The 25,563-nt window shown below is 52.4% G+C and overlaps 1 protein-coding gene across 5 annotated transcripts in view; it reads left to right on the plus strand.

Annotated features, from left to right (window-relative positions):
- The first annotated feature begins 1,259 nt into the window (after window positions 1–1,259).
- The window catches only part of col11a2 (collagen, type XI, alpha 2), a 54,120-nt gene continuing 29,816 nt past the window's right edge, over window positions 1,260–25,563 (plus strand). Inside the window, exons 1-11 of one of the 5 annotated variants that reach the window (XM_079749665.1) lie at window positions 1,260–1,726; window positions 12,831–12,992; window positions 15,396–15,606; window positions 16,186–16,348; window positions 16,989–17,111; window positions 19,191–20,099; window positions 21,471–21,590; window positions 23,469–23,699; window positions 24,692–24,745; window positions 24,962–25,003; window positions 25,426–25,488. In XM_079749665.1, coding sequence (XP_079605791.1) covers window positions 1,606–1,726; window positions 12,831–12,992; window positions 15,396–15,606; window positions 16,186–16,348; window positions 16,989–17,111; window positions 19,191–20,099; window positions 21,471–21,590; window positions 23,469–23,699; window positions 24,692–24,745; window positions 24,962–25,003; window positions 25,426–25,488 — 2,199 coding nt within the window. In that variant the 5' untranslated portion in view covers window positions 1,260–1,605. The remainder of the gene's footprint in view (window positions 1,727–12,830; window positions 12,993–15,395; window positions 15,607–16,185; window positions 16,349–16,988; window positions 17,112–19,190; window positions 20,100–21,470; window positions 21,591–23,468; window positions 23,700–24,691; window positions 24,746–24,961; window positions 25,004–25,425; window positions 25,489–25,563) is intronic. The other 4 variants (XM_079749666.1, XM_079749667.1, XM_079749668.1 and 1 more) reach the window with 4 other exon arrangements.

Consider the following 25,563-nt stretch of genomic DNA (forward strand, 5'->3'; position numbering starts at 1 on the left):
ACAGGAACTATATAAGACTGAACCACGGAACTAGAAACATGGAACTAAACTTTAGCACTGAAGTATAGAACTAGAAAAATAAAAACTATATGGGCATAGGAACTACTGTAGATAATACGGAACCATAGAACTAGAACATTGCACTTAACTATATAATACTGAACCATATAAATAGAACAAAGAACTGAATTATAGAATCACTGCAAACTAGAAACATAGACACTATACAGCCATAGGAACTATGTAAAACTGAACCAAAGAACTAGAATATATAACTGAACTGTAGAATCAACTGTAGAACTAGAAACATAGAAACTATTGAACCGAATAAGCGACGTAATTCTGAACAATATAACTAAACAATAGAACTAAACTACTGAACTAAACTCTACAACTAACCTGAACTGAACATTGACCTGATCCATGGAACTTAATAACTAAACTATCGAAAGATGTAATACTTTTTATTTCTGCCTTCTCATAACTCATCTCCTGATTCATGTGCAGATCGACTTCATGGTCGCTCTGACGGAGGTCCAGACTCGTTCTCGGGTCGCACCTGGGCTACAGCCGGGACCACGTTGGGGACAGCCAATCAGAGCGGGAGAGCTGGTTCAGTGTGCTCGAACAGGGCGTGGCGATAAGTGCGGACGGTGCGGTGATTGGCTATCGAAGCCCTTCTCCTTCGATGTGCGACACTGGCCGCCTGTCCGCCGGTCCCGGTCGGGGTCTACCTACACTCGGGGGGACGGGGTTGGGGGGGGTCTCGGTTGGCGGCTACCTGCAGGTATAAGCCCCTCCGGACAGACGCTCGTGCTTTAAAAAGCCTTGATTGTCGAGTGCCACGGATACAGGGACGAGGTGGAAACCAAAGTAGAGGTGGAGGAAAAGGTGGAAACGAACCCACGTTGATGTGAACTCAGAGGGCGAGAGAGAGAGAGAGAGAGAGATAGAGAGAGAGAGAGACTTGTGGACTGCTAAAATAATATTTAAAATCCAAGAATTAGTGAATAAGAGGTACCCTTTGTAGTGTGAACTGAAGAATTTGCATATCAGTGAGTCTCGCGATTGGCCGTCTCAGCTTTGCTCCCTCGCGCATGTATAGCCTATACGTGCGCCCTGCGCGTAATTACGCACGGTCGCTCCCTCCCTCCCTCCGTCCCCTGTGCCATTCACTCTCTCCCACATCCTCCCCCTCTCTCTCTCTCTGTCACACACACTCCCTCTCTCTCTCTGCATGCGCACCCGGGTCATCTCACTTCTGGTGGGAGAAAGTAAAGCAGGGGAGAGAGAAAGAGAGGGAGCGGTCTGGTGCCTCTGCTCTTCACGTACAGTCTGACCCGATGGGGCTTCAAGGTTAAAGAGAGACCCTATATTTATCAGCCCCGACCCTTTGCTATAGGCGTCCCGTTCCGTGCATAAGAGCGACCACAGCAGATTCCCCGGGAACGTGTCCACGCTCGAGACGTCTCCAGAGGCGCGCTTTGCCCGGTCGGTTCTTTTGTTGGTTCTTTCGGACCCGCGTTTCTCTCTGTGAGGATACCCTCCTCCTCCTGCGTGCCTCCTCGTCTCCCCCGCCGTCGGCCGCTCATCTCCCGCGGCGCTATGGATATTCCCGCCGCCTGCCCCCTCCGGACGAAGCGGAGGTCGTGGCGCGCGGAGCTGCCCAGCCTCGCGCTTCTCACCGTGGCGCTCGCGCTGTTCCAGGCGCCCGTGGCCCGGGCAGGTAAGACTCTTTCTCGAGGACGCTTCTGCTGCTGCTGCTGATGATGATGATGATGATGATGAAGATGATGATGGGGATGGTGATGATGAAGTTATTAGTTATAAAGACACTTGTTCTCTTTTAATAAATCTTTACAGTTTCAACAGCTGACTGGATTCCTATTGGTGGGACTTTGCTTTGCTTTTTGTTAGACCTTTGAGGCTGATAGTGTTGAAAATGGTTTCGTGTTGTGTAACTTTAACACAAAGTTTGTAAGGTTATGATGTAGTTTAGTTTTTTAATGTCGGCGTATCGTTTTAGGACAGGTGTGGTCTCGCGCGAGACCCACGACTCACACAGGTCAGAAATGTCAGGACTCTTCTTCATTTCAGGACTTTTCCTGTTTCAAAAGCAATCTTCCTCCTCTTAATCCTCTAAAGTTCCTCATCAAGCCCGCTTGTGTCGGAGACGCGCGAGGCGGACCGTTGATTTGGTGTCGTGATTCGGCACCGTTTGGCGTTGCGCACGGGCTCTCATTGGGTGGTGTAGGGTAGGACGGTGCTGGGACCGCCAATCTGATGGAGCTGTTTGTTTACTCACGATGAACATGAACAACAGTTCATCAACAACCTTTATTGCAGATTGGGTTTAATGATCCCTAATGGATGAATAGCGATGTTCTCGTGATATTCTGCCCGGTACCGTGTGCGTGTGACGGTGTTTACCAGAGTAGCATGCGACCCCCGCCCAGGACAAGAAACGCTCATTCTCAGTCCCCCAGGTGGAGCGACTCGTTTGGGGAACAGAACGACGAGTGTTTATGTCGAGTTAACCATCATTTTGGAAGTTTATTCTCGCGGGATCTGGGAGCTATCACAGTCTGGTGGGACTGATGAGGAGCTAGAATGGTGATACAGCTTACGTTTAGATACAATCACACATTCACCTTGTTCTAATGACAGCAGTTAGCCATCAGGTCCACTAACATCTTGCATTGATTTTACGCATGAAGGTCTGTAGGGTTTGCTGAAGCAGTTCTGTCCATCTCTGAAGCCATCAGGTTGTGTTCTATGGAGGAATTAGCTTCGGGTGCAGCTCCCCGTGCGGCCGCTAGGCGGCTCCTCTGCCCAACAGAGGCGCCATTCATCAGATGGTGCGGTGAAACCCTGCCTCATTCCTCACTACCAGTCACAGACATAGACCTGTTCTTTTGGACTATTTAGCCCAAAATACGCACTTTATTTTGAGGTGTTCAATAAAAAGGGTACTTATAGGTACATTGATTAAGCTGCAGGGTGTGCGGTTTAAAAAGGTTTGACAGTCTTGTTATTCTTGTCGGCCTATTTAATGACTTTGAAATCAACTTTATACTTATATACCTGAATAGTCCTATCATATCTAGGGCAGGTCGAACACATTTCTAAAATGGTTCTTGATCCGGATATGATAAGTCGTATTAGACCGTCACATGAGTTCGAACCCTAGCTCCTAATGACAATGCTGAGGCTTTGCAACCTTTGGTGAACAGTTCCTCCCAGCCTGTGGCCCTGGGCCCCTCTATGCCTCTTCCCGGCCTGTGGCCCCTGGTCCCTGTGCCACCCTGGGCCCTCTACCTGTGGCCCCTTGGCCCTGTGGCCCCTGGGTCCAATACCTGTGGCCCCGGGCCCCTCTATGCCTCTCCCTGGCCTGTGGCCCCTGGGCCTTCTACCTGTGGCCCCTGGCCCCTATGCCTCTCCTCGGCCTGTGGCCCCTGGGCCTTCTACCTGTGGCCCCTGGCCCCGATGCCTCTCCTCGGCCTGTGGCCCCTGGGCCTTCTACCTGTGGCCCCTGGGCCCTGTGGCCCCTGGGCCCTGTGGCCCCTGGTCCCTGTGCCACCCTGGGCCCTCTACCTGTGGCCCCTGGCCCTGATGCCTCTCCTCGGCCTGCGGCCCCCAGCCTGTGGCACCGGGCCCCTTCGTCCTCCCCTCAGTAGGAGGTGGTTCCTGGGGTCCCGTGTGTTCTGGAGGACCCGACCTTATGAATAGCTCAGTGTGCGGCGGCGGCGGCGTGCGGGTGAATGCGGCCAGTGTCTCTGCGCTCCATGTGTGTACAGTACTGTGCGTGCATATGCGTCTGCAAGCTATGGATCTTTTTTTCCCTCCGGTTCTGGCTGGGTGTTGGAACGTGTGTGTGTGTGTGTGTGTGTGTGTGTGTGTGTGTGTGAATGTGGCTCTGTGTGTGCGAGACGTCTCGGGGTCCCGGCCGATGAAGTGTGTCGGCCCAACTCTTGCATTGATTGCAAAAGTCACGTTTCAGCCCCGTTCACGACAACGCGTCGAGCGCCGTACGCACGCGGTTGTTCCCAATTCCGCTGCAATTCCTCCTCACACTTGGCTGGCCCCCTTTGTGTGTGTGTGTGTATGTGTTTGTGTGTGTGCGCGAGTGTGTGTGTGTGTGCGTGTGTCCGTGTGTGTGTGTGTGTGTGTGTGTGTGTGTGTGTGTGTGTGTGAGAGAGGGTGCATTCACCGTTCATTTCTGCGTCATTTTTACGCAGACGGTTTTTTTAGGCGTTTACCAGCGGGGCGGGCTGTGGACGGCGGCGGGCCCGCAGGCTGTCGGGGACGACGGTCGTGTGCCCGTCGGGGGCCGTCCCGTTGAGGGAGACCCAGATGAATCTCTCCGGCCGCCTTCCAGCCTCGAGCTGTGAAAGGCCCGTTTGATTCAAAGGAGGAGGGAGACTCGAAAGAGCAATATTTTACTGACATGGATGCTCCGCAGCCTCCTTTCAAAGCGCCCTTCTCCTCAAAGAGCCGTCTGTCTGCCTCTGGTTAAACATAACATACCTCCCCGCCCCCCGCCTCTCTCTCTGCGCGCGGTGTGAATGGAGCCACTGTGCGCGGACAGCGTGGCTTCAGATCGCGCGCCCCTGCATACCTGCGAGCGTACGTCAGTGCGCGCTGCGCGCACACACACGCACACACACACGCGCACACAAACGCACACACACACGTTGGGTGTCGCGTGTGCCGGGTCACTGTGCACTTTTGCCGCTTTTTGTGTTATTAACCTTATCTTAGCCTTGATATGTCCTAGCTTACTTTAGCCTTAGCACGTCGCACACAGGCGGAGTCCTGTTACTCGGTTGAGCCCGTCTACAGCGGGCCTCCTCGGGCCTCACATCACTAATGACCCGGTAGGGGTGAAGGGCTGGTTATGGTCCCACGCTCACGCAACGCAGGGACCACGCAGAACCCGTTTTGGTTCTGCGTCGGGTTTTGGTGAGCGGACCAATCGCAACCCTCCCTGCTGCGTCGCCTCGACGGAAGGTGAACATTTTCAAGGAGGGTCCGCAAGGACGTAGCGGCTCCGTAACTCCCGTTGCATTGCTTGAACGTGGGACCATAATCAGCCCTTTAGGGCGTCTCTCTCCAGGAAGCCTTCAGGAGGACAGGACCTGGGGGGCCCAGACAGGGGCCCCTGACAGGGGTCCTCTCCAGAGCCCCCCACAGCCCGGGACGGGCCAGTTGCCCTGGCCCGTCGGGAGAAGAGGTCTCGCTGAGCCAGGAGCCCACCAGAAGGTGGCAGTGTGTGTGTGTCTGTGTGTGTGTGTGTGTTTGTGTCTGTGTGCGCCCCACCAGAAGGTGGAAGTGTGTTTGTGGGTCTGTGTGTGTGTGTGGGTCTGTGTGTGTGTGTGTGTGTGTGTATGTGTGTGTTTGTGTGTGTGTGTGTGTGTGTGTGTGCGCTCCATCAGGAGGTGTGTGTGTGTGTGGGTCTGTGTGTGTGTGTGTGTGTGTGTGTGTGTGTGTCCACCACCACCACCCTAGCACCCCCACCTTGGGGGTGGGGCTCTTGGCTCAGGGAGACCTCTTTCCCCCCAGAGGCCTGGGGCCCAACCACCCTCCACCCCCCGCCTGCGAGCTGCTGAGTGTCTCCCTATAGCTGGCATAGGGGCCCCGGGGCCACGGGCTTTACGTTCCCTCCAGACGTTCTGGGCCCCCGAGCGTCTGAACGCTCCCTCAAATTACATCCCGGCGGAGCCCTGCAGCTATAAAGGGCCCGTCGGCACGGCGACCGCAGCCGAGCCAGGGAGTGTGTGTGTGTGTGTGTGGAGAGAGAGAGATGGCTACTCCCTCTGGTCAGGGCGAGCGACGTACCAGCGTGGGTAATGACAGGCTGGCGCACGGCGCTGCTGTTCCCACTCCCTGCTACTTAGCTGCTCTGGAGGAGTGAGGCGCTCCCAACGCCTCACTCCTCGCTCCTCCTGGAGGAGTGAGGCGCCGTTGTCTCACTCCTGGCTCCTCCTCCTGGAGGAGTGAGGCGCTCCCAACGTCTCACTGTGAGAGTGAGACGTTGGGTTAGGGAGTGATACTTAGCTGCTCCTCCTGGAGGAGTGAGGCGCCGTTGTCTCACTCCTGGCTCCTCCTCCTGGAGGAGTGAGGTGCTCCCAACGCCTCACGAGACGCTCCCAGCAGTGTCACTCCTCGCCTCTTCTGCAGGAGTGAGACGCTCCTAGACGTTTCACTCCTCGCCTCTCCTTCTGGAGCCTAGACACACAACTGTTGGATACACACCTGTTAGATACACACCTGTTAGATACACACCAAGGCCTATATACACACCTGTGAATACACACCTGTAAGATACACACCTGTTAGATACACACCTGTTAGATACACACCAAGGCCTAGATACACACCTGTGAATACACACCTGTAAGATACACACCTGTTAGATACACACCTGTTAGATACACACCTGTTAGATACACACCTGTTAGATACACACCTGTTAGATACACACCTAAGCCTAGATACACACCTGTAAGATACACACCTGTTAGATACACACCTAAGCCTAGATACACACCTGTTAGATACACACCTGTGAATACACACCTGTTGGATACACACCTGTTAGATACACACCTGTTAGATACACACCAAGGCCTAGATACACACTTGGGCTTGTGGTGTTGAGGTATGGTTTCAGGTCAGGTGTAGTTTAGTGTCTTGGTGTGGTTTCAGGTCCTGTTCAGGTGTAGTTTAGTGTCTTGGTGTGGTTTCAGGTCCTGTTCAGGTGTAGTTTAGTGTCTTGGTGTGGTTTCAGGTCCTGTTCAGGTGTAGTTTAGTGTTGAAGGATAGCTTCATGTCCGTTAGGACATCAGATATCAACGTGTTATAAACTGTTAAAGGTAAACCCAATGCTGGAGGTTTCCAAGCATCCAAATTGCCGGTTCAGTAGACACTCAGCAACTTAGCGTTTTACAGCTCAGAAACACATAATCAGCTTGGTATAGATCTATAGAGATCAATAGAAACCAACATCAGGAGAATGTCTGAGAGAGTTTTCCCCAAAGACCAACCCTGGAATCAGCAAACCACGCCAACAAGGTGCTACTTATCCCATAGGCAGGATCATTCAGTCATTAGCAGCAACACAGGGGGTGGATTACACCTCAAGCTGTCTGCGTGCCTTCTAGAGACGCCAGGTTTGTCTGAACAGCGGTGGGAGGTTCACCACTTAGCCTGGACTGCTTCCAAAACCCCCCCGTCTCCATTTCATCGGGGGAGGGATTTTCACATTAAAAGCGTCTCTGAAGTAAGGCGGTTTGAGCGGTCGTTAAAGGAAGGAGGCGTGGAGCAGACGTGCTGCCGCTTAGCGGCCTGGGCTCTGCTCCCAGAGGGGTCTCACGTCTCCGGGGGTCCTGTCACCATGCGTTGAGGAGGCGTCTCCACGGCAGGGGGGCTGGTGTGAAGGGAGGACCTAAGGGAAGACATGCCTCATGTCACATCTGTCTCCCGCCGTCAGGGCAGGGCCCTGGGACCAGAGCGAGACCACATCAGAGGCCTTGAGACCGCCCTGTCTGCTAGGCTCTGGGGCCCTACCAGACCAGACCAGACCAGACCAGACCAGACCAGACCAGACCAGACCACACTAGACCAGACCAGACCAGACCAGACCAGACCAGACCAGACCACACTAGACCAGACCAGACCAGACCAGACCAGACCAGACCAGACCACACTAGACTAGACAAGGCCAGGCCAGAACAGACCAGACTAGAATAGACCAGACGAGACCAGACTAGACTAGACTAGACCAGACTAGACTAGACCAGACCAGACCAGACTAGAATAGACCAGACCAGACTAGACTAGACCAGACTAGACCAGAGTAGACTAGACTAGACCAGACCAGACTAGACTAGATCAGGCCAGACTAGACCAGACCAGACCAGACCAGACCAGACCAGACCAGACCAGACCAGACTAGACCAGACCAGACCAGACCAGACTAGAATAGACCAGACCAGACTAGACTAGACCAGACTAGACCAGAGTAGACTAGACTAGACCAGACCAGACTAGACTAGACCAGGCCAGACTAGACTAGATCAGACCAGACCAGACCAGACCAGACTAGACTAGACTAGACCAGACTAGACTAGACTAGACCAGACCAGACTAGACCAGACTAGACCAGAGTAGACTAGACTAGACCAGACCAGACTAGACTAGACCAGACCAGACTAGACTAGACTAGACCAGACTAGACTAGACCAGACCAGACTAGACTAGACCAGACCAGACCAGAGCAGACCAGACTAGACTAGACTAGACTAGACTAGACCAGACTAGACCAGGCCCTTCTAGATACGTAACATACGTTGTATGTTGTAGTACTAGCATTGAGGAGCATCTCATCCTAGCTGTGTCTGTTGTATACGGGGAACGGGTCAACCTAGTGATTGTTAGTGCTTAGCACTTGGTTCTATGAACATCCTTACTATACCGACAGAGATATATTGTTGTTTCCCTTATTCGGACAAATGTACTTATTGCAAGACGCTTTTTTTTAGGGCAATTTAGCGTCTGCTAAATGCCCTAAATGTAAAGTTAAATGGAAACGTATTGATGGACATTGGTTTCAACATTTGACACGGGTGTGTTTAACCACATGTGTCTGCTACTCTGTGGACTCTGTGGACGTTTCTAGTGGCGGTGACATCTTCCTAAAGCCTGATCGTTATCTCTCTGAGGCCATTCCTGACTCCTCATGCACAGCCCACTGGGGAGAGGGGGAGAGAGGGGGAGAGAGGGGGGAGAGGGGAGAGAGGATGAGAGGGAGAAGAGGGGAAGGGTTAAGAGAGAGAGCAACAGGTAGAAAGAGAGAGGGAGAGAGACTGAGATGGATGGAGAGAGGGAGGGAGGGAGGAAGAAATAGGGCAAGAAGGAGAGAGGTAGAAAGAGTGAAATGGGGAGAGGGGGAGGCGGAACCCCCGGTAACCACGGTAACCCCCAGCAACAGCCTCTGCATTCTCCTCTCCTCTCCACACCCAGAACTTGGGTTTGAAGCGTGCAAATATTTGCCCCCCCCCCCCCCCCCCCCCCCCCCCCCTGTGCGGGGGGTTGAGGCTGACCGTGTGCTGGAGGCCTCCCCACACCGCGCACCCTCACCATGAAATTATAGCTGCAGACCGGGGGTTATTCTGGGATGGCCAGATGCTGTGGCTGGATGGCTATAAGGAGACAGAGATGGGGAGGGAGGTAGGGAGGGAGGGAGGGAGGGAGGAAGGGAGGGAGGGAGGGAGGGAGGGAGGAAGGGAGGGAGGGAGGGAGGGTGAGGTTGGTGAGATGGAGAGAGAAGTAGAGGGAGAGATAGGGTGAGACAGAGAGCGGCTGGGAGAGGTGGAGAGGGGGAGAGGTGGAGAGGGGGAGAGGTGGAGAGGGGGAGAGGGTGAGAGGGGGAGAGGGGGAGAGGGGGAGAGGGGGAGAGGGGGAGAGTGAGATCAATTCAGGGGTCGTGTCAGAAACTTTCAGACTTCATAAAAAGACTGGCCGTGGTTTGGGGGAAGCTGTTGGGGTTCTGATGTGTTGCTCTTCACATCTGGCCTCTCATCGCTCCTTTCTCACCGTTCTCCCTCCCTCCTCTCCCTCCTCTTCCTCCCTCCATCCTCTTCCTCCTCGCTCCATCCTGTCGCGGTCGGAGTGCTCAATTTAAGTCTGTTGTCTTGAGTAACGATGTCCCTGTTGTGGAAGGGTCAGAGGTCAGGGGCCCAGGGGTCAGCTGGAGTGTGTGTCCGGTATTTGGCACCGAGCTACGAGAAGAGAGAGAGACACACACACACACACACACACACACACACACACACACACACATACACACAAGTGTGTGTGTGTGTGTATGTGTGTTCATATTTGTGCGAGTGTGTGCGTGTGTATGTGGGTATGTGCGTGAAAGTGTTCGTATGCTTGTGCATGTGTCTGTGTCCACTATATATGTGTGTGTGTGTGTGCGTGTGTGTGTGCGTGCATGCGTGTGTGCGTGCGTGCGTGCGTGCGTGTGTGTGTGTGTGTGTGTGTGTGTGTGTGCGTTTGTCCATTCTCCGCCCTCAGCACTGCAAGTGTATAGTTGTGTTATGAAACCCTGCTGAAATGTTTATGTATTGTCTGACATTGCCACTAAAATAACTTGTGTTGTGTTATTGTTGTGTAAGGGGCGCCCTCACCCTAAGTGACCATCACACTTAAATCGGTCAACTCGACCGGGAACGTCAGCTGGATGGAACCGGTTCTCAGTTCTGAATGGCTCCCTCTAGCGGTTGAAGAGGCGAACTACAAACGCCGTCACTGAACGGAGTAACGTTATGATTGCTTCGGTCGCTCTGTCGTATACATTTTGTCTTCGTTCTTTTTTTGTAGTTTTGTAGATGAGATTGTGGAACTAGTAAGGAACCATTTATTCAAAACATTTATATTTTTTTCCGACTTAAGTAGTCCAGTATAAGTCTTTCCTAAACTGATTTCAACCTGTGGATAACAATGAAATGTGTAAGCTTAAACAAAGACTTGCTACACATTGCATGGTTTACTCCGACATTAAGGTTATGTAATCACTTTTCTTTATTTATTTATCTCCCGGTTTACGGCCTGTATCCATCAGGCGGCCATCTTGGGTCCAAACTCTCCCTGGGTGACGGTTGGATCCAAAATGGCGGCTCACTAAATGTGCGTTACAAATAAATCTACAATCACCCAGCGATACGTCCAGTGGTGAGGGCCCGGCGGGGCCAGCTGGGGGCCCCACCCTGAGGGCTCCACCCTGGGGGGGGCGCGGGTGGAGGTGTGAGGGGCCCTCTGTATGTTTACATTCAGGGGCCACACCCGTCTGTCAACACTTAGAGGAGAGCGCGAGAGAGAGAGAGAGAGAGAGAGAGAGAGAGAGAGAGAGACAGAGAGAGAGAGAGAGAGAGATTGGCAGTAGTGAGAGGAAGCAAGAGAATTTATTTTCATACTTCCTACCTTTCAAATGTGCCACTCCTTTCCTCTGGGAATTTAGCATGTTTGTGTGTGTATGTGTGTGTGTGTGTGTGTGTGTGTGTGTGTGTGTGTGTGTTTGTGCGGTGCAAGTATGTGTGTTTGTTTGTGTGTGTGTAGGTGTGTGTGTGTGTGTGTGTTTCTCTGGCTGTCTTGTGGGTCCCTAAGCAGGAAGAACTGGGCTCTTCTAGGGGGGAAGGGAGGGAGGAGAGAGGGGGGTACAGCGGGAACAGAGGCCATATTGTACTGAGGGGACCCCCAATGCAACCTGATCTACCAGCAGGAGGACCTGCCCCTACTGGCCCTCTCTCCATCACCCTCTACCTCTCTCTACCACTCTCTCTCTCTCCATCACCCTCTACCTCTCTCTACCACTCTCTCTCTCTCTCACCCTCTACCTCTCTCTACTACTCTCTCTCTCTCTCACGCTCTACCTCTCTCTACCACTCTCTCTCTCTCTCACGCTCTACCTCTCTCTACCACTCTCTCTCTCTCCATCACGCTCTACCTCTCTCTACCACTCTCTCTCTCTCCATCACCCTCTACCTCTCTCTACCACTCTCTCTCTCTCTCACGCTCTACCTCTCTCTACCACTCTCTCTCTCCATCACCCTCTACCTCTCTCTACCACTCTCTCTCTCTCCATCAAGCTCTACCTCTCTCTACCACTCTCTCTCTCTCCATCAAGCTCTACCTCTCTCTACCACTCTCTCTCTCTCCATCACCCTCTACCTCTCTCTACCACTCTCTCTCTCTCTCACCCTCTACCTCTCTCTACCACTCTCTCTCTCTCTCACGCTCTACCTCTCTCTACCACTCTCTCTCTCTCCATCACGCTCTACCTCTCTCTACCACTCTCTCTCTCTCCATCACCCTCTACCTCTCTCTACCACTCTCTCTCTCTCTCTCTCTCACGCTCTACCTCTCTCTACCACTCTCTCTCTCTCTCACGCTCTGCCTCTCTTTACCACTCTCTCTCTCCCCCACTCTTACTCTATGTCTCTCTCTCTTTCTCTCTACCACTCGCTCTCTCCATCACCCTCTACCTCACTCTACCACTCTCTCTCCTTCACCCTCTACCTCGCTCTACCACTCTCTCTCCTTCACCCTCTACCTCTCTCTACCACTCTCTCTCTCCCCCACTCTTACTCTATGTCTCTCTCTCTTTCTCTCAACCACTCGCTCTCTCCATCACTCTCTACCTCGCTCTACCACTCTCTCTCCTTCACCCTCTACCTCGCTCTACCACTCGCTCTCTCCATCACCCTCTACCTCTCTCTACCACTCTCTCTCTCTCTCACCCTCTACCTCTCTCTACCACTCTCTCTCTCTCTCTCTCACCCTCTACCTCTCTCTACCACTCTCTCTCTCTCCATCACCCTCTACCTCACTCTACCACTCTCTTCTTTATTTTTCTCTAACATGATTCCTCCTCTCTTGTTGAGAGCGTCCAGTACGCTAAAGGGTCTTGCTAACGCACCTGTTGGCTAGCTGTCGCTCTGCCTGTGATTGTCGTGTCCCAAACCCTAACCGGGTCGTTGTTGTCGTTGTAAGACTGGTTAGATGATCGTTTTTAACCATTACCATTACAGTTTTGCCTCTCTCTCTCTCTCTCTCTCTCTCTCTTTCTCTCTCTCTCTCTCTCCCACTCTAACCCGATGTCTCTCTCTCTCTCCCTCTCTCCCACTCTAACCCGATGTGTGTCTCTCTCTCTCTCTCTCTCTCTCTCTCTCTCTTTCTCTCTCTCTCTCTCCCCCACTCTAACCCTATGTCTCTCTCTCGCTCTCTCTCTCTCCCCCACTCTAACCTTATGTCTCTCTCCCCATCAGAACCGGTGGACGTGCTGCGTGCGCTGCAGGTCCCCTCTCTCCCTGAGGGCGTGCGAAAGGTCCCGGGTTTCTGTGCCTCGCGTCGCCTTGGTAACCCAGACCACGCCTACCGCATCTCCAAGAAGGCCCAGATCTCTGCCCCCACCAAGCAGCTCTTCTCAGGTGAGTCCCCGGCCGCGGGTTTGATTCCCACCGGTGGAGGGTGACGGCTAGGGTCACCGGTTAGGGTCCTGAGGCTGGACCGCCCATCACTCCGTTACCACGACGACGGGCGGAGGATAGCTCGGTGGAGGGGGGGAGGGTCGCCTTGTGGAGCTAATAGAGCTGTCGGCCATTGAGCTAATTTCCCCATGTCCTGGTTGAGTGCACAAGGGGCTAATGTGCTAATGTACTGATGAGCTAATGTGCTAATGTCCTAATGTAATAATATAATAATGAAATAATGTGCTAATTTAATAATGTAATAATACGCTAATGTAATAATGTAATAATATGCTAATGTAATAATATGCTAATGTATTAATATGCTAATGTGCTAATGTTATAATGTAAAAATGTAATAATGTGCTAATGCTTCGAGCACTAACTGGCACCCTCACGCTCCCTCACCGTTCATGCTAGCAGCCAGTCACCCAGATAGCCTAGCGGTTATGGTGTTTGACTCTCAGCTGAAAGGTTCCGGGTCTGATCCCTCATGCCACCTAGAGAGAGACTTCCCAGGGTTTTCTTTTGGAGAGCTGCTTCCAGAACCCTTGTAGTTCCCTAGTGCCTCAGTTCTCCACGTCTCAGCGTTCAGCGACCTTCTCCTCCCCCGGTCAGCATCCCGGTCGGGGCGTCTGCTGTGTGACTCCGTGGAAAAGCCCCGAGCCTGGAACACCAAGGCGGGCTTTATGAGCTCCGGTCTGCTCGGGCCGCCTGTTTGCTGTTCCTCGTGTCCCTGGAGGGAGGCGGCGGGGAGACTGAGAGCAGTGAACCGCCGGTGGCGTGGTGAGGTGGCCGGCGGTGCTCTCCCCTCCCCGACGGGCCAGGAGGTTTGGGGGGCGTAATTATACGTCGGCGCGCGCCGCTCGCTGTCTGAGAACCAAAACAAACGGTGGCAGGCAGCCTGGCACCCTGGGGCGCCGCGCCGCGGGAAGCTAGCACTTATCTCCCCGCGGAGGAATCCTGAAGAGCAACAAATTACCCCCCGAGTCTGCAGTTAGGTCCTTCATCATCATTGTCTTCATCACCCTGGCTGTCGCCCCCCCCACGTGCCAGCTCTCTCCTGTCCTCATCTCTCACCGTTCCTCCTCCTCCTCCTCCATCTCTCCTCTTTCACCTCTCTTCCATCTCTTCTCTTTCTCCTCCTCCTCTCTTCTCCTTCTCCTCTCCTTCTCTCTCCTCCTTCTCTCCTCTCCTCCTCCTTCTCTCCTCTCCTCCTCCTTCTCTCCTCTCCTCTTGTACGTTCGCCTTTCTTTGTTTCTGCCTTCAGAGATTCTGAAGATATTGATATTTCTTCCCCTCCTCTCCTCTCTCTTCCTCTTATCTTTATCTTTAACCTTCACCCACCCAGACCTAGTTGCAATCAGAATCCTTAACCTCAGTTCATTAAATTCATATTCTGAGGACAAAACGCAGACAGCTCAAACTAGGGGGTCAGGGGACGTGTCCAACGTGGGGACGTCTGGTGACCCTCTGAGCGGACGACAAAGGGCTGTGAGAACAGCTTCAGAACCGTCGGGTTGTAGGGCCTTCCCCAGCGGTACTCATGCACTGAGCAGACGCTGCCACCCAGAGGGTCTCGGAGCTCTCACTTACATCTTAAGCAGGGGCAAGGGCCTCATGCTCTAGGATGACCTCGGGAATCGAACCCAATACCTTTCCACTGGGGGTCAAACCCCCTGCTCGACGATGTGGGAATCGAACCCGGTACCTTTCCACTGGGGGTCAAAGCCCCTGCTCGAGGATGTGGGAATCGAACCCGGTACCTTTCCACTGGGGGTCAAACCCCCTGCTCGAGGATGTGGGAATCAAACCCGGTACCTTTCCACTGGGGGTCAATTCAATTCAGTTCAATTCAATTCAATTCAATTTTATTTGTATAGCCCTTAATCACCATTACAGTCTCAAAGTGCTTAACAAGTCAAATATTTAAGGGCTTAACAAGTCAAACTGTCTGCTCTAGGACGTGGGAATCAAACCCAGTACCTTTCCACTGGGGATCAAACCCCCTGCTCGAGGACGTGGGAATAAAACCCGGTACCTTTCCACTGGGGGTCAAACTGTCTGCTCTAGGACGTGGGAATCAAACCCAGTACCTTTCCACTGGGGATCAAACCCCCTGCTCGAGGACGTGGGAATAAAACCCGGTACCTTTCCACTGGGGGTCAAACTGTCTGCTCTAGGACGTGGGAATCAAACCCAGTACCTATCCACTGGGGGTCAAACACCCCCACCCCCAAGCTCCACTCATTCGCCACAATCCACTCGGTCCAGGCTGTAGGGGTTGCTGCTCCTGACCGGTCCTGTCTTGACCTCTGACCGTTGACCTCTGACCTTTGACCCGGCGGGGGGGGGGGGCTGCAGGTCGCTTCCCGGAGAACTTCTCCATCATGGCGCTGGTGAAGGCGCAGGCGGGCCTGCAGGCCTTCCTGCTGTCGGTGTACAGCGAGCAGGGCGTGCAGCAGCTGGGGGTGGAGCTGGGTCGCTCGCCCGTCTTCCTGTACGAGGACCAGAGTGGCAGGCCCGCGCCCGAGGACTACCCGCTGTTCAAGGGGGTCAACCTGGCCGACGGGAAGTCAGTACCCCCCCCCACTTACCCCTGTACCGTGTGTGTCTGTGTGTGTGTGTGTGTGTGTGTGTGTGGGTGTGTGTGTGTGTGGGTGTGTGGGTGTGGGTGTGTGTAGGTGTGTGTGTGTGTGGGTGCTGATCGAGCTATGATTTTGTATGTACTAGCTGGGACAAGTTAGCTGGGACAAGTTACCTCCATTTACATGTAGGGCATTTAGCAGACACTTTTATCCAAAGCGACTTACAATCTTTTACATTTGTCAGACGAAAGAGAAACAAGAATCTATCTCTGTCGGTGCTGTCAGGAGGTTCATAGAACCAACTGCCAAGCACTAACAATCACTAGGTTAGCCCATTCCCTGTATACAACACAGATAGCTAGGGTAAGATGCTGCACAATGCTAAGGACTATTTTTGAGTGCCAGGACGTACCACATATAATAAGTGCGTGCATTAAGTGCAAGGACGTACAACACACAATAATTGTGTACATTAAGTGTCAGGACGTACAACACACAATAAGTGTGTACATGAAGTGGTGTGGTCCTTATGTTAACCGTGCTGCTCTCCCTTCTGCGGCCTCTAGGTGGCACCGCGTGGCCATCTCCGTCTCCAAGAAGAACGTCACACTGCTGCTGGACTGTAAGAAGAAGATGACGCGACCGCTGGCGCGCGGGAACCACGCCGAGATCGACACCAACGGCATCACCGTGTTCGGAGCCCGCCTCTTGGACGAGGAGGTGTTCCAGGTGAGCCCGCCCAGAGACTCCACCTGCATATACTCCCTTACCAGTGACCCCGGTTCTGATCCTGGTGTTAATCCGGTTTGTGATCCTGGTTGTGATCCTGGCGTTGATCCAGTTTGTGTCCTGGTTGTGATCCTGGTGTTAATCCGGTTTGTGATCCTGGTTGTGATCCTGGCGTTGATCTGGTTCGTGATCCTATTTGTGATCCTGGTCTTGATCCGGTTTGTAATCTGGTTGTGATCCTGGTGTTAATCCAGTTTGTGATCCTGGTTGTGATCCTGGTGTTAATCTGGTTTGTGATCCTGGTTGTGATCCTGGTGATAATCCGGTTTGTGATCCTGTTTGTGATCCTGGTCTTGATCCGGTTTGTAATCCTGGTTGTGATCCTGATTGTGATCCTGGTGTTAATCCAGTTTTTGATCCTGGTTGTGATCCTGGTGTTAATCCTGGTTGTGATCCTGGTGTTAATCCTGGTTGTGATCCTGGTTGTGATCCTGGTTGTGATCCTGGTGTGATCCTGGTGTTAATCCGGTTTGTGATCCTGTTTGTGATCCTGGTCTTGATCCGGTTTGTAATCCTGGTTGTGATCCTGGTTGTGATCCTGGTGTTAATCCGGTTTGTGATCCTGGTTGTGTGTGAACAGGGGGACATCCAGCAGCTGCTGATCGCGTCCAACGCCCAGGCCGCGTACGACTTCTGCGAGCACTACAGCCCGGACTGTGACTCCCCGCTGCCCAAGACCCAGAGCCAGGACCCCAACACATACGTGAGTCCCCCGCCACGCACACACACACACACACACATGCATATGAGATAAACACACACCGCACACATGCACACACACATGAACACACACGCACAAACATATACATATAAAGACACACACACACACGCACACAAACACGCATACACATATAAACCCACACACACATGCACACGCATAGACATATAAACACACACACACACACGTATGCACACACTCACGCACACTATGTGTGTACTGTCGTGTGTGTGTGCGTGTGTGTTCGGTTAAGTGTCGGGGCACTGGAGTGTGGTAGAGTTGAGACACACACACACACACACACACGACCTTAAAGGGAATCGCAAAGACAAGAGTGGCTGTACTGTAGAACTTGCCACCAGACTGTTAAAGTCCTCCTATTGGCTCACCAGATGTAAATCTATCCCCCGGTGACTCTCAGAGTGGGCGTGTCCACCGTCAGCCTACGTACGGTTGGACACGCCCACTTGTGACCTCACGAAAGGATACATTTTGAAACGTTTAGCGCCAGCGGATCGGCCGCACGCCTGGTGGTGAAATAGGGGCGCTTTAAATCATGATCGAATGGGCTGGTCTTTGTGACCTCCCCGTGTCATGGGCGTGTCCGATCTCCTCTAAGCCACGCCCCCACATGGGTCAGAAGAGCGTGCACGTTGCGCGGGGGTGGACCGACCCGAGGTTCAAACGGTGGTGGCCGGCAGTTCTTGGCGTTTGTTTTGAGGTGCGGGATCCCCCGGAGGGGAGGGGTTAACGGCCGGTGGAACCGCCGGGGCGGAGTCGCTTGATCTCTGAGCCCGATGTACAACGCAGACCCGTCATCGCCTCAGGGCTCCAACGCTCTCCCCGGGGCTCCCCGGTGCTAACTCCACCCCTCCGAGCATCCCCGACACACCAAAACAAACCACCCGCAGAATGTGGAACTGACCTTACACTGGGTCTTGGTAGCTGCATGGAGGTCCTTGGTTTGAGTCGCTGGATGTCCCCACGCATGGACAGTATGTCTTCCACTCTGTTACCTGCTCTGTTATCCACTCGTCAGCCTGGCCGCTAGTGAGCTGGGCTCTTGTTTCTGCATCCCAGGTTTGTTTTCTCTTCTTTGAGGTCCTACGTCTAACACCTATGCATCTACAGTGTATTTATCTATACACCTTTACATCTATTCATCTATAAATCTATAATATATGTTCATCTATACAGCTATACCTCTGTTCCCTCAGGAAGGGATCTTGTCTGTGGCGTGTATTCTATGCTTGCCTTCACATAGAACACCTACATTCAGTAGCCTGGCCGCGAAGCCTTTCCCCTCTCTTGTGGTGCGCTGCACGGTTTAGAGCTGCATGCTTACTCATGCTAACTTGAATGCTAACTCACATTGGCATGCTAACATTGTGCATGCGCGTGTCAACGCTTCAGTCTCGTCTGTGTCTGCGTGTCTGCGTGTCTATGTGTGAATTTGTGTGTGCGCCAACACTACAAAAAAACATCTACTTATGCTCTGTATTGTATGTTTGTGGTTACAAGAGTGTGTTCGTGTGTATATATATATATATGTGTGTGTGTGTGTGTGTGTGTGTGTGTGTCATTGCCTTCTAATCAGCCAACAGCTAAACAGCTTTGTCGTAATTAAATGGAGAATGGCATTACTGGAAGAACCAGCTCTAAAACGATCTCCAAAACCCTGCAGGTCACTCAGTTGAGTTGCAGGTAGTCCATTGGTCCTAAGGCCCAGAATCCGATTTGGGTTAGCTCTACGATTGGTCTATCTCAGGTGCGGTGGGGCTGAACTCTTTCTCCCCCTGACTTGCTGACCAGTAATGCCTGACCAGTCTCAGCCAATCCTCAGCCATCTTCATGTCACTGTATCTCAAAACATCCAATCTCTCTCTCTCCTTCTGTCCATCCCTTGTTTGTGCTATTCCTCCCCTCCCAACCCCGTTCACCTCCCTATTCCTCCTTCCTCTGTCTTCCTTTACTCACCCACCACTTCCATCTCTTTCTCTGTCTCTCTCTCTTTCAACCCACATTATCACAACATCACAACAAACCAATTAACATGGAGAACAGAAAAAGGCAGCCAATGGGAAGCCGGTCCCCACTAAGGCCGCCCCAGTCAAAGCCAAACCTGCTGCGGTCAAGGCGGCCAAAGCCAACTCCGCTAAGGTGGTGGTCAAGCCTCCAATGCCGACCAAGGCTGCGAAACCCGCAGTGGTCAAGCCGTCCAAAGCCAAGCCCACCGCCGTGGAGGTCCTCCTCGCAAAGATCAGGCCCACCTCGGCCGCAGCCAAGAAGTCCTCCGCCGAGAAGAAGGTGAAGGCCGAGGGGAAGGCTAAAGCTAATGCTAACGGAAAGGCAGTCGTCACCAAAGCCACAAGCAGCACCAAGGTGTCCAATGGGAACGGCAAGGTGACGGTGGAGAAGAAGGTGGTGAAAACCGTGGTGGAGAAGAAGGTCAACGGGCTAGCCAAGGCTAACGGTAAAGCTGCCACGGTGAAGACCAAGGCCACCGCCGCCGCCACCGCCAACAAGAAGGCTAACGGCGCCGCGAAACCCGCCAAAACCGAGACCACCACGAAGACCAAGGTCACTAAAGTCCAGAAGAACGTGGTCAGCGCAACCAAATCCGCCGCGACCAAAGCCCCGACTCCCAAACCGACCAATGCCCCCAAAGCCCAGACCCCCAAGGCCACCAAGGCGGCGGCCACCAAGACCAGCCACGTCACCAAGGTGACCACTATCGTCACCAAGGTCCCCGTGGTCAAGACCACCATGAAGAGCTTCCTGCAGAGTAGTGCCACGAAGAGGATCGCCACCTCGCTGCCCATGCTGCCGACCACCACCAACGCCGTCCGCTCCAAACCCACCGTCGACCTGGACAACGTCAAGTCCCTCCACAAGCCCTTCCCGCCCTTCGGGAAGACGGCCCAGAGCGGCACCGGGCTCCCGGTGAAGAGGCCCACCAGCGGTTATCAACAGGTACAACAGGATGGCCCAGGGCCGGTGTGTTCCCTCTGTTGCCTAGGTTACGCAGGGCCCATCCCGGAGAAGCCCCCAGTATCAGGACCAGAGTCCAGATACGCATCCTCCTCTCATCCAAAGGCATTCCCTTTACATTCTCACCAATTAGTATGAGAGGAAAAAGGAAATCAATGTTTCAGTGATTCCAGAGGAACCTGAGTAACATTGATTAGAAATCAGCCAAGCAAAAGCGGCAAGGTACAGCCCCCTCGATGATGAACCATCTGGGGTTGTAAGGTAGCCTTAGCAGGTGGGCGAATGTCCTGAGCACCTGTCTCATACAGTCATCACTCGGCAAGGCTGACTCCAGTTCGTTCCATTATTCCCACAAATAAATCCCATCAAACCTCTACACCGGAGGGCCAGACCTGCAGCGATCACGTCTTTGAAGATCTTCGGGGATTGCTGTTCTAGAGCCACCCAAGACCAGCTTACTCCACACACACACCACACAGGCTCTGCATCATCTCCCACTCTGTCTCTTCTCTCCTGAGTATCTGTGTTCTCTCATCTGTCTCGTTCATATATAGATGTGTCCTATCTATATATCATATTCTGCATCCAATATGAATGACGCAGCCTCACAGAAGCCGCCGGTCAAACCTTAAGTAAACTGAGGGTCACAGTTCAATCGGAGGTTCAAAGCGCTGTCTCCGTCAGCGGTGTTAAAGCAAGGGGTCTCCGTTCGAGATCCTCCTCCAAAACGGATTGAACTCCACGTTCTGTGAGGCTGCCGATTCGGGCGGCTGCTGGACCTCCTGGTCTCTGGTGGGGCTAAACATCCCAAACATCAGCCCATCGGGTCACCATGGGGTCATCGGGCCACGATGAGGTCATAGGGGCACGATGAGGCTGCGATGTCGTGATGTCATCAGCCCATGATGAGGTTGTGATGTCGTGATGAGGTTATGAATTCACGAGGTCACGGGTGAGGCTATGATGATGTCACGGGGATGGCTAGGCTCCGGGGCCGGAGGTGGGCGGCGGCCTGATCTGTATCTGCTGCGGCGTTGGGGCCGCTGCGAAGCCAGTGGTGGTCAACGATACAACTGAAGAAATTTCACCAAAGTGGTCTCGATGTCTCCCTAAATCTGGCAGACGGCCTGATTTATAGACATCAAGAGGTGTTGCTGAAATTTCCTTAGTAAAACCCTGAAAATGTGCGTTACCAGTTAAAAAGCCAACACTGGGAACCCACTATTTTAGTGATGTGTTTCACCCTCTCTTTTAACTGCCCACATCACCTTTTGAACTCACCACTTTCTTCCGATCAAATCTGCTTACTTCCTCCCTCCTCCCCACCACTTCCTGACCACCTTGACCAATCAGGATGTTGATACTGAGTATTCCGACGCTGGCCCCGCCCCCAGTGAGACGGAGTATTTGTATGAGGAGGTCGCGGTGCAGCCGGAGGGTGAGCTGACCGGAGAAGAAGTGAGCGCCGTCCAGGTAAAGAGGGACCCAGAATGCACTGCCTGAACACCCGCTCCACGGAGGCGGGCCCAAACTCGAACTCCACATCCAATCAGAAAACAGCCGAACCCGCAGAACCGTTACTTTGGCTTTTTGATAGATTTGTTTCGTTCTTTTTTTGTTACATTAGATTTATTTTAGCAATTTCTTTGTTTAGCTATACCTTTTGAAGATACAGATTTAGTTCTGTTTAGTTGATTTAAATGTAGTTTCCCCAAGTGGTCAATTCGTTTATGCGTTTAGTTTGTCCGATCGGCATTCCAGACTTCCATCTCGCTGGAATGAAGAAATAAATTAAGTTGGTACAATTATTCAATAAAAGAAGACTTCCGAAATGTCGGCATGGTTCTGCCTTTAAGAACCCTTTAAGGAACCCTTAAGGAATCTTTAAGGTGTGGAGGTGAGCCTCTTTTCTGTACTTCAACAACGTAACATACCGTTCATAACATAACGTTCAAAACATACCTTTCATAACATAACGTTCATAACACTACGCTCATAACATACCGTTCATAACATACCGTTCATAACATAACATTCATAACATAACACCCCCCGTCCCAACACCTCTCCTAACACTTCCTACCCGGGTTCTCGCTTGATCCCAGACCAGGCACCACTGTCCTCCAGAACAATGTAAGGTATTCCTCCAGTTTCTGTCATCACATCCTCTGACCAGCCTCCCATTCTGCCTAACAACAAAGACCTGAGTTCTGGGTGCGTTTGCCCCGAACAAGAACCCGGGTCTTTTGAGAAGTGACGCTGCAGGGGTGGGATGTATACAAACTCTGTGATACCAGGAGCGAATACCGTACATGATTCTTCAACAAAAAAGCTTGTAGAATACACAAGTAGCTCTGGGGGCGGACTCCCTGTGACAGCCAGGAGAAAGATGAGCTTCAGGTTCTCAGCGGTATGTGGGATGGAGACGGTGATCTCAGCCAGGCCTGTTTATTGTATGTTTATTGTTCAGGGTAAGTAAGTAGAAGCTAACATAGTAGCTTCACATTTTGTTCACAAAGCAAAGTGGCTGCAGACACCGCCCTGTGTTGCAGGTTCCTTTTGAATGGCATTCAAACCTTTCAGCTCAGTTTGAAGTTCTTCACCTGCCCTGTGCAAGGTTTCAAACCGAACTGCAATCGAGTTAGGAACTCACAAGGCGGTGCAGTCGCTTGAGCTTTGATGGAAACTATGTCAGACACTCCTCATTAGATACCATGCCTAGTGGTACCAAGGTGACGTTAGAGCAGACACATGGATGCTTTGGTCGACTGTGTCTTAATGAAGAGAAGGTAAGTTCCCTCTCCTCATCACTACCGCCCTTTCATGCTTGGTTTTTCTCTCCTATCATTTCCATCCCTCCTTCACCCCCCCCATCCCATAATCCATCCATCCTCCCCCTCATCCCCCCTCATCCTCTCATCCCCACTAATCCCTTCATCCTCTCATCCCTTCATCCTCTCATCCCCACTCATCCCTTCAACCTCTCATCCTTTCATCCACTCATCCTTTCATCCCTTCATCCTCCATCACTTCATCCCCTCATCCTCTCATCCCTTCATCCTCTCTTCCCCGCTCATCCCTTCAACCTCTCATCCTCTCATCCTTTCATCCTCTCATCCACTCATCCTTTCATCCTTTCATCCTCTCATCCACTCATCCACTCATCCCCACTCATCCCTTCAACCTCTCATCCTCTCATCCCTTCATCCTCTCATCCCCTCATCCCTTCATTCCCACTCATCCCCTCATCCCTTCATTCCCACCCTCATCTCCTCCATCATTCCCAACCTCTCCCCAACTCCCCCCCTCCTACCTCCACCCTCCCCCCAACCCTTGGCCGCCCCCACCAAGGTGGAGCAGAGCGTGGCGGGGGAGGAGGAGCTCCACGGCACCAAGGCGGGCGGCGAGGAGGCGCTGGAGCAGGAGCTGTTCACAGAGGAGTATGTTACGGGCGAGGCGGGCCCCAGGGAGTACGACTACTCCTACAGGGACTACAGCGAGGCCCTGCCCGGGAGCCACGGCGGTGGCGCCGACCTGGGCCGCATGGGGCCCGCCCTGTCCGCCACCGCGGACCAGGGAGGCGTAAGTCCGGGCGGCCGTACATCTGAAACCCCCCCACCGCTTCAACCGGCCCCGCCCCGGGTCCGAGGCTCCGCCCACTTGGTGCGGGGTTCCTTCAATCTGCCTCGTTCCGCTCGTTGGTTGGTTGATCCGCGGTGTGTCCGGGTTACCCCCCGGCACGCCTGGTCTATTGATGGTGACCGTAGTCGTTAGTCATTCAATCAATCAATAAATTAATCATTACTCAATCAATTAATCAATCAATCAACCCCAGAGGAATGGTGTGATTTGAAGGAACCTCCGGTCCAATGGCAGCCCGGATCTGACGCGTGCGTCATTGGTTGAAACGGGATGTAGCCTGTGCTGAGTGGTAAGCTAGCCCTAGCTTAGCACTCAGCGCTAGCATCAAATGCTACATACCGTAGGAAGGCGTTTCAAGGCACAACAAGGGGCCTTGTTTGCACTGAAACGCCATTTCTCTGTGTATGGCTGAATGGAACGTTGCTAGGAAACCGCGGTGAGGTAATAGACTTAAGACAGACGTCATTGGTTACTGGACCGAGTCATGTGACTGACACCAGGCCTATCAGGTTTTCAGTTGGGTATTAAACGTTGCAAACTAAAGTAGAATACAGAAGATTTTGCCTAATGCATGTTTTTTTTTTTACAGTAAATGTATTTTGTAAATGCTGGTTAAACATGTCTGAATGTGTACTTTATCGTCAAGTATATTCCAGGATAGGAATATACCTCAACGTGTAGGTGTGTGTGTTATCACACGTGTGTCTTATGTGTGAGTTCTGTTTTTTTGACAGTACTTTGTCTTCGGGTAACCCTGTACTGTACTCTATAATGTACTGTGTTGTCGTGTTGTGTGCTACAATATATGAACTTATATAATAACAACTGTGGTCACTACGTGTGTGTGTACATTGTGTACTGTGTGTAGTCTACATGTAATGTACTTTATACTGACTGTGATGTGTTGTTGGCTACATATCTGTTTTCCTCAGGCCGCTGTTCAAGCCCAGAAAGGAGAAAAAGGAGAACCTGCTGTTCTAGAGCCTGTGAGTGACCACTTCCGTTTAGGCTGCAGGCCACTTCCTGTTAGACTGCTGACCACTTCCTGTTAGACTTCTCACAACGTCCTGTCTCTGGCTATAGACATGTGGCAGTTCATGAGAGGTCAATGGTCTCTTGCTAAAAGCGTATGAAGGTCACTAGAGGTTCAGCGTGTCAGCAGACCTAAAGTTGAAACTTAATTCTCTGTTCTCCTCCTGCAGGGTATGCTGATCGAGGGACCTCCCGGATCAGAGGGTCCTGCTGTAAGTTCTACCCCAAGATACCTCCTACTAGTAATACCAAAGATACCCCCTAGACTACTAGTACTACCAAAGATACACCCTAGACTACTAGTGCTACCAAAGATACCCCCTAGACTACTAGTACTACCAAAGATACACCCTAGACTACTAGTGCTATGAAAGATACCCCCTAGACTACTAGTACTACCAAAGATACCCCCTATCCTACTAGTACCACCAAAGATACCCCCTAGACTACTAGTACTACCAAAGATACATCCTATCCTACTAGTACTACCAAACTCCTACTAGTACTACCAAAGATACCTCCTATCCTACCTGGCACTACCTCTAGAAGGTTCCTGTTAGATCTAGAATAATAGTGTACCCAGAGGTCACGTGGGAGAGTGCATATGAATCCTTCCCTCCTGTTCTTCCTCCAGGGTCTTCCTGGTCCCTCCGGATCCTCCGGGCCTCCCGGCTCCGTAGGAGATCCTGGCGAGAGGGTGAGTGATGTTCTCCGCCCCGGTCCACATCTGGCTGGCCTCCTCTGAGCTTCTGGAAAACATGAGCTGGCAGAT

Source organism: Pollachius pollachius, assembly GCF_949987615.1.
Source record: "Pollachius pollachius genome assembly, chromosome: 13".
Lineage (NCBI taxonomy): Eukaryota > Metazoa > Chordata > Actinopteri > Gadiformes > Gadidae > Pollachius > Pollachius pollachius.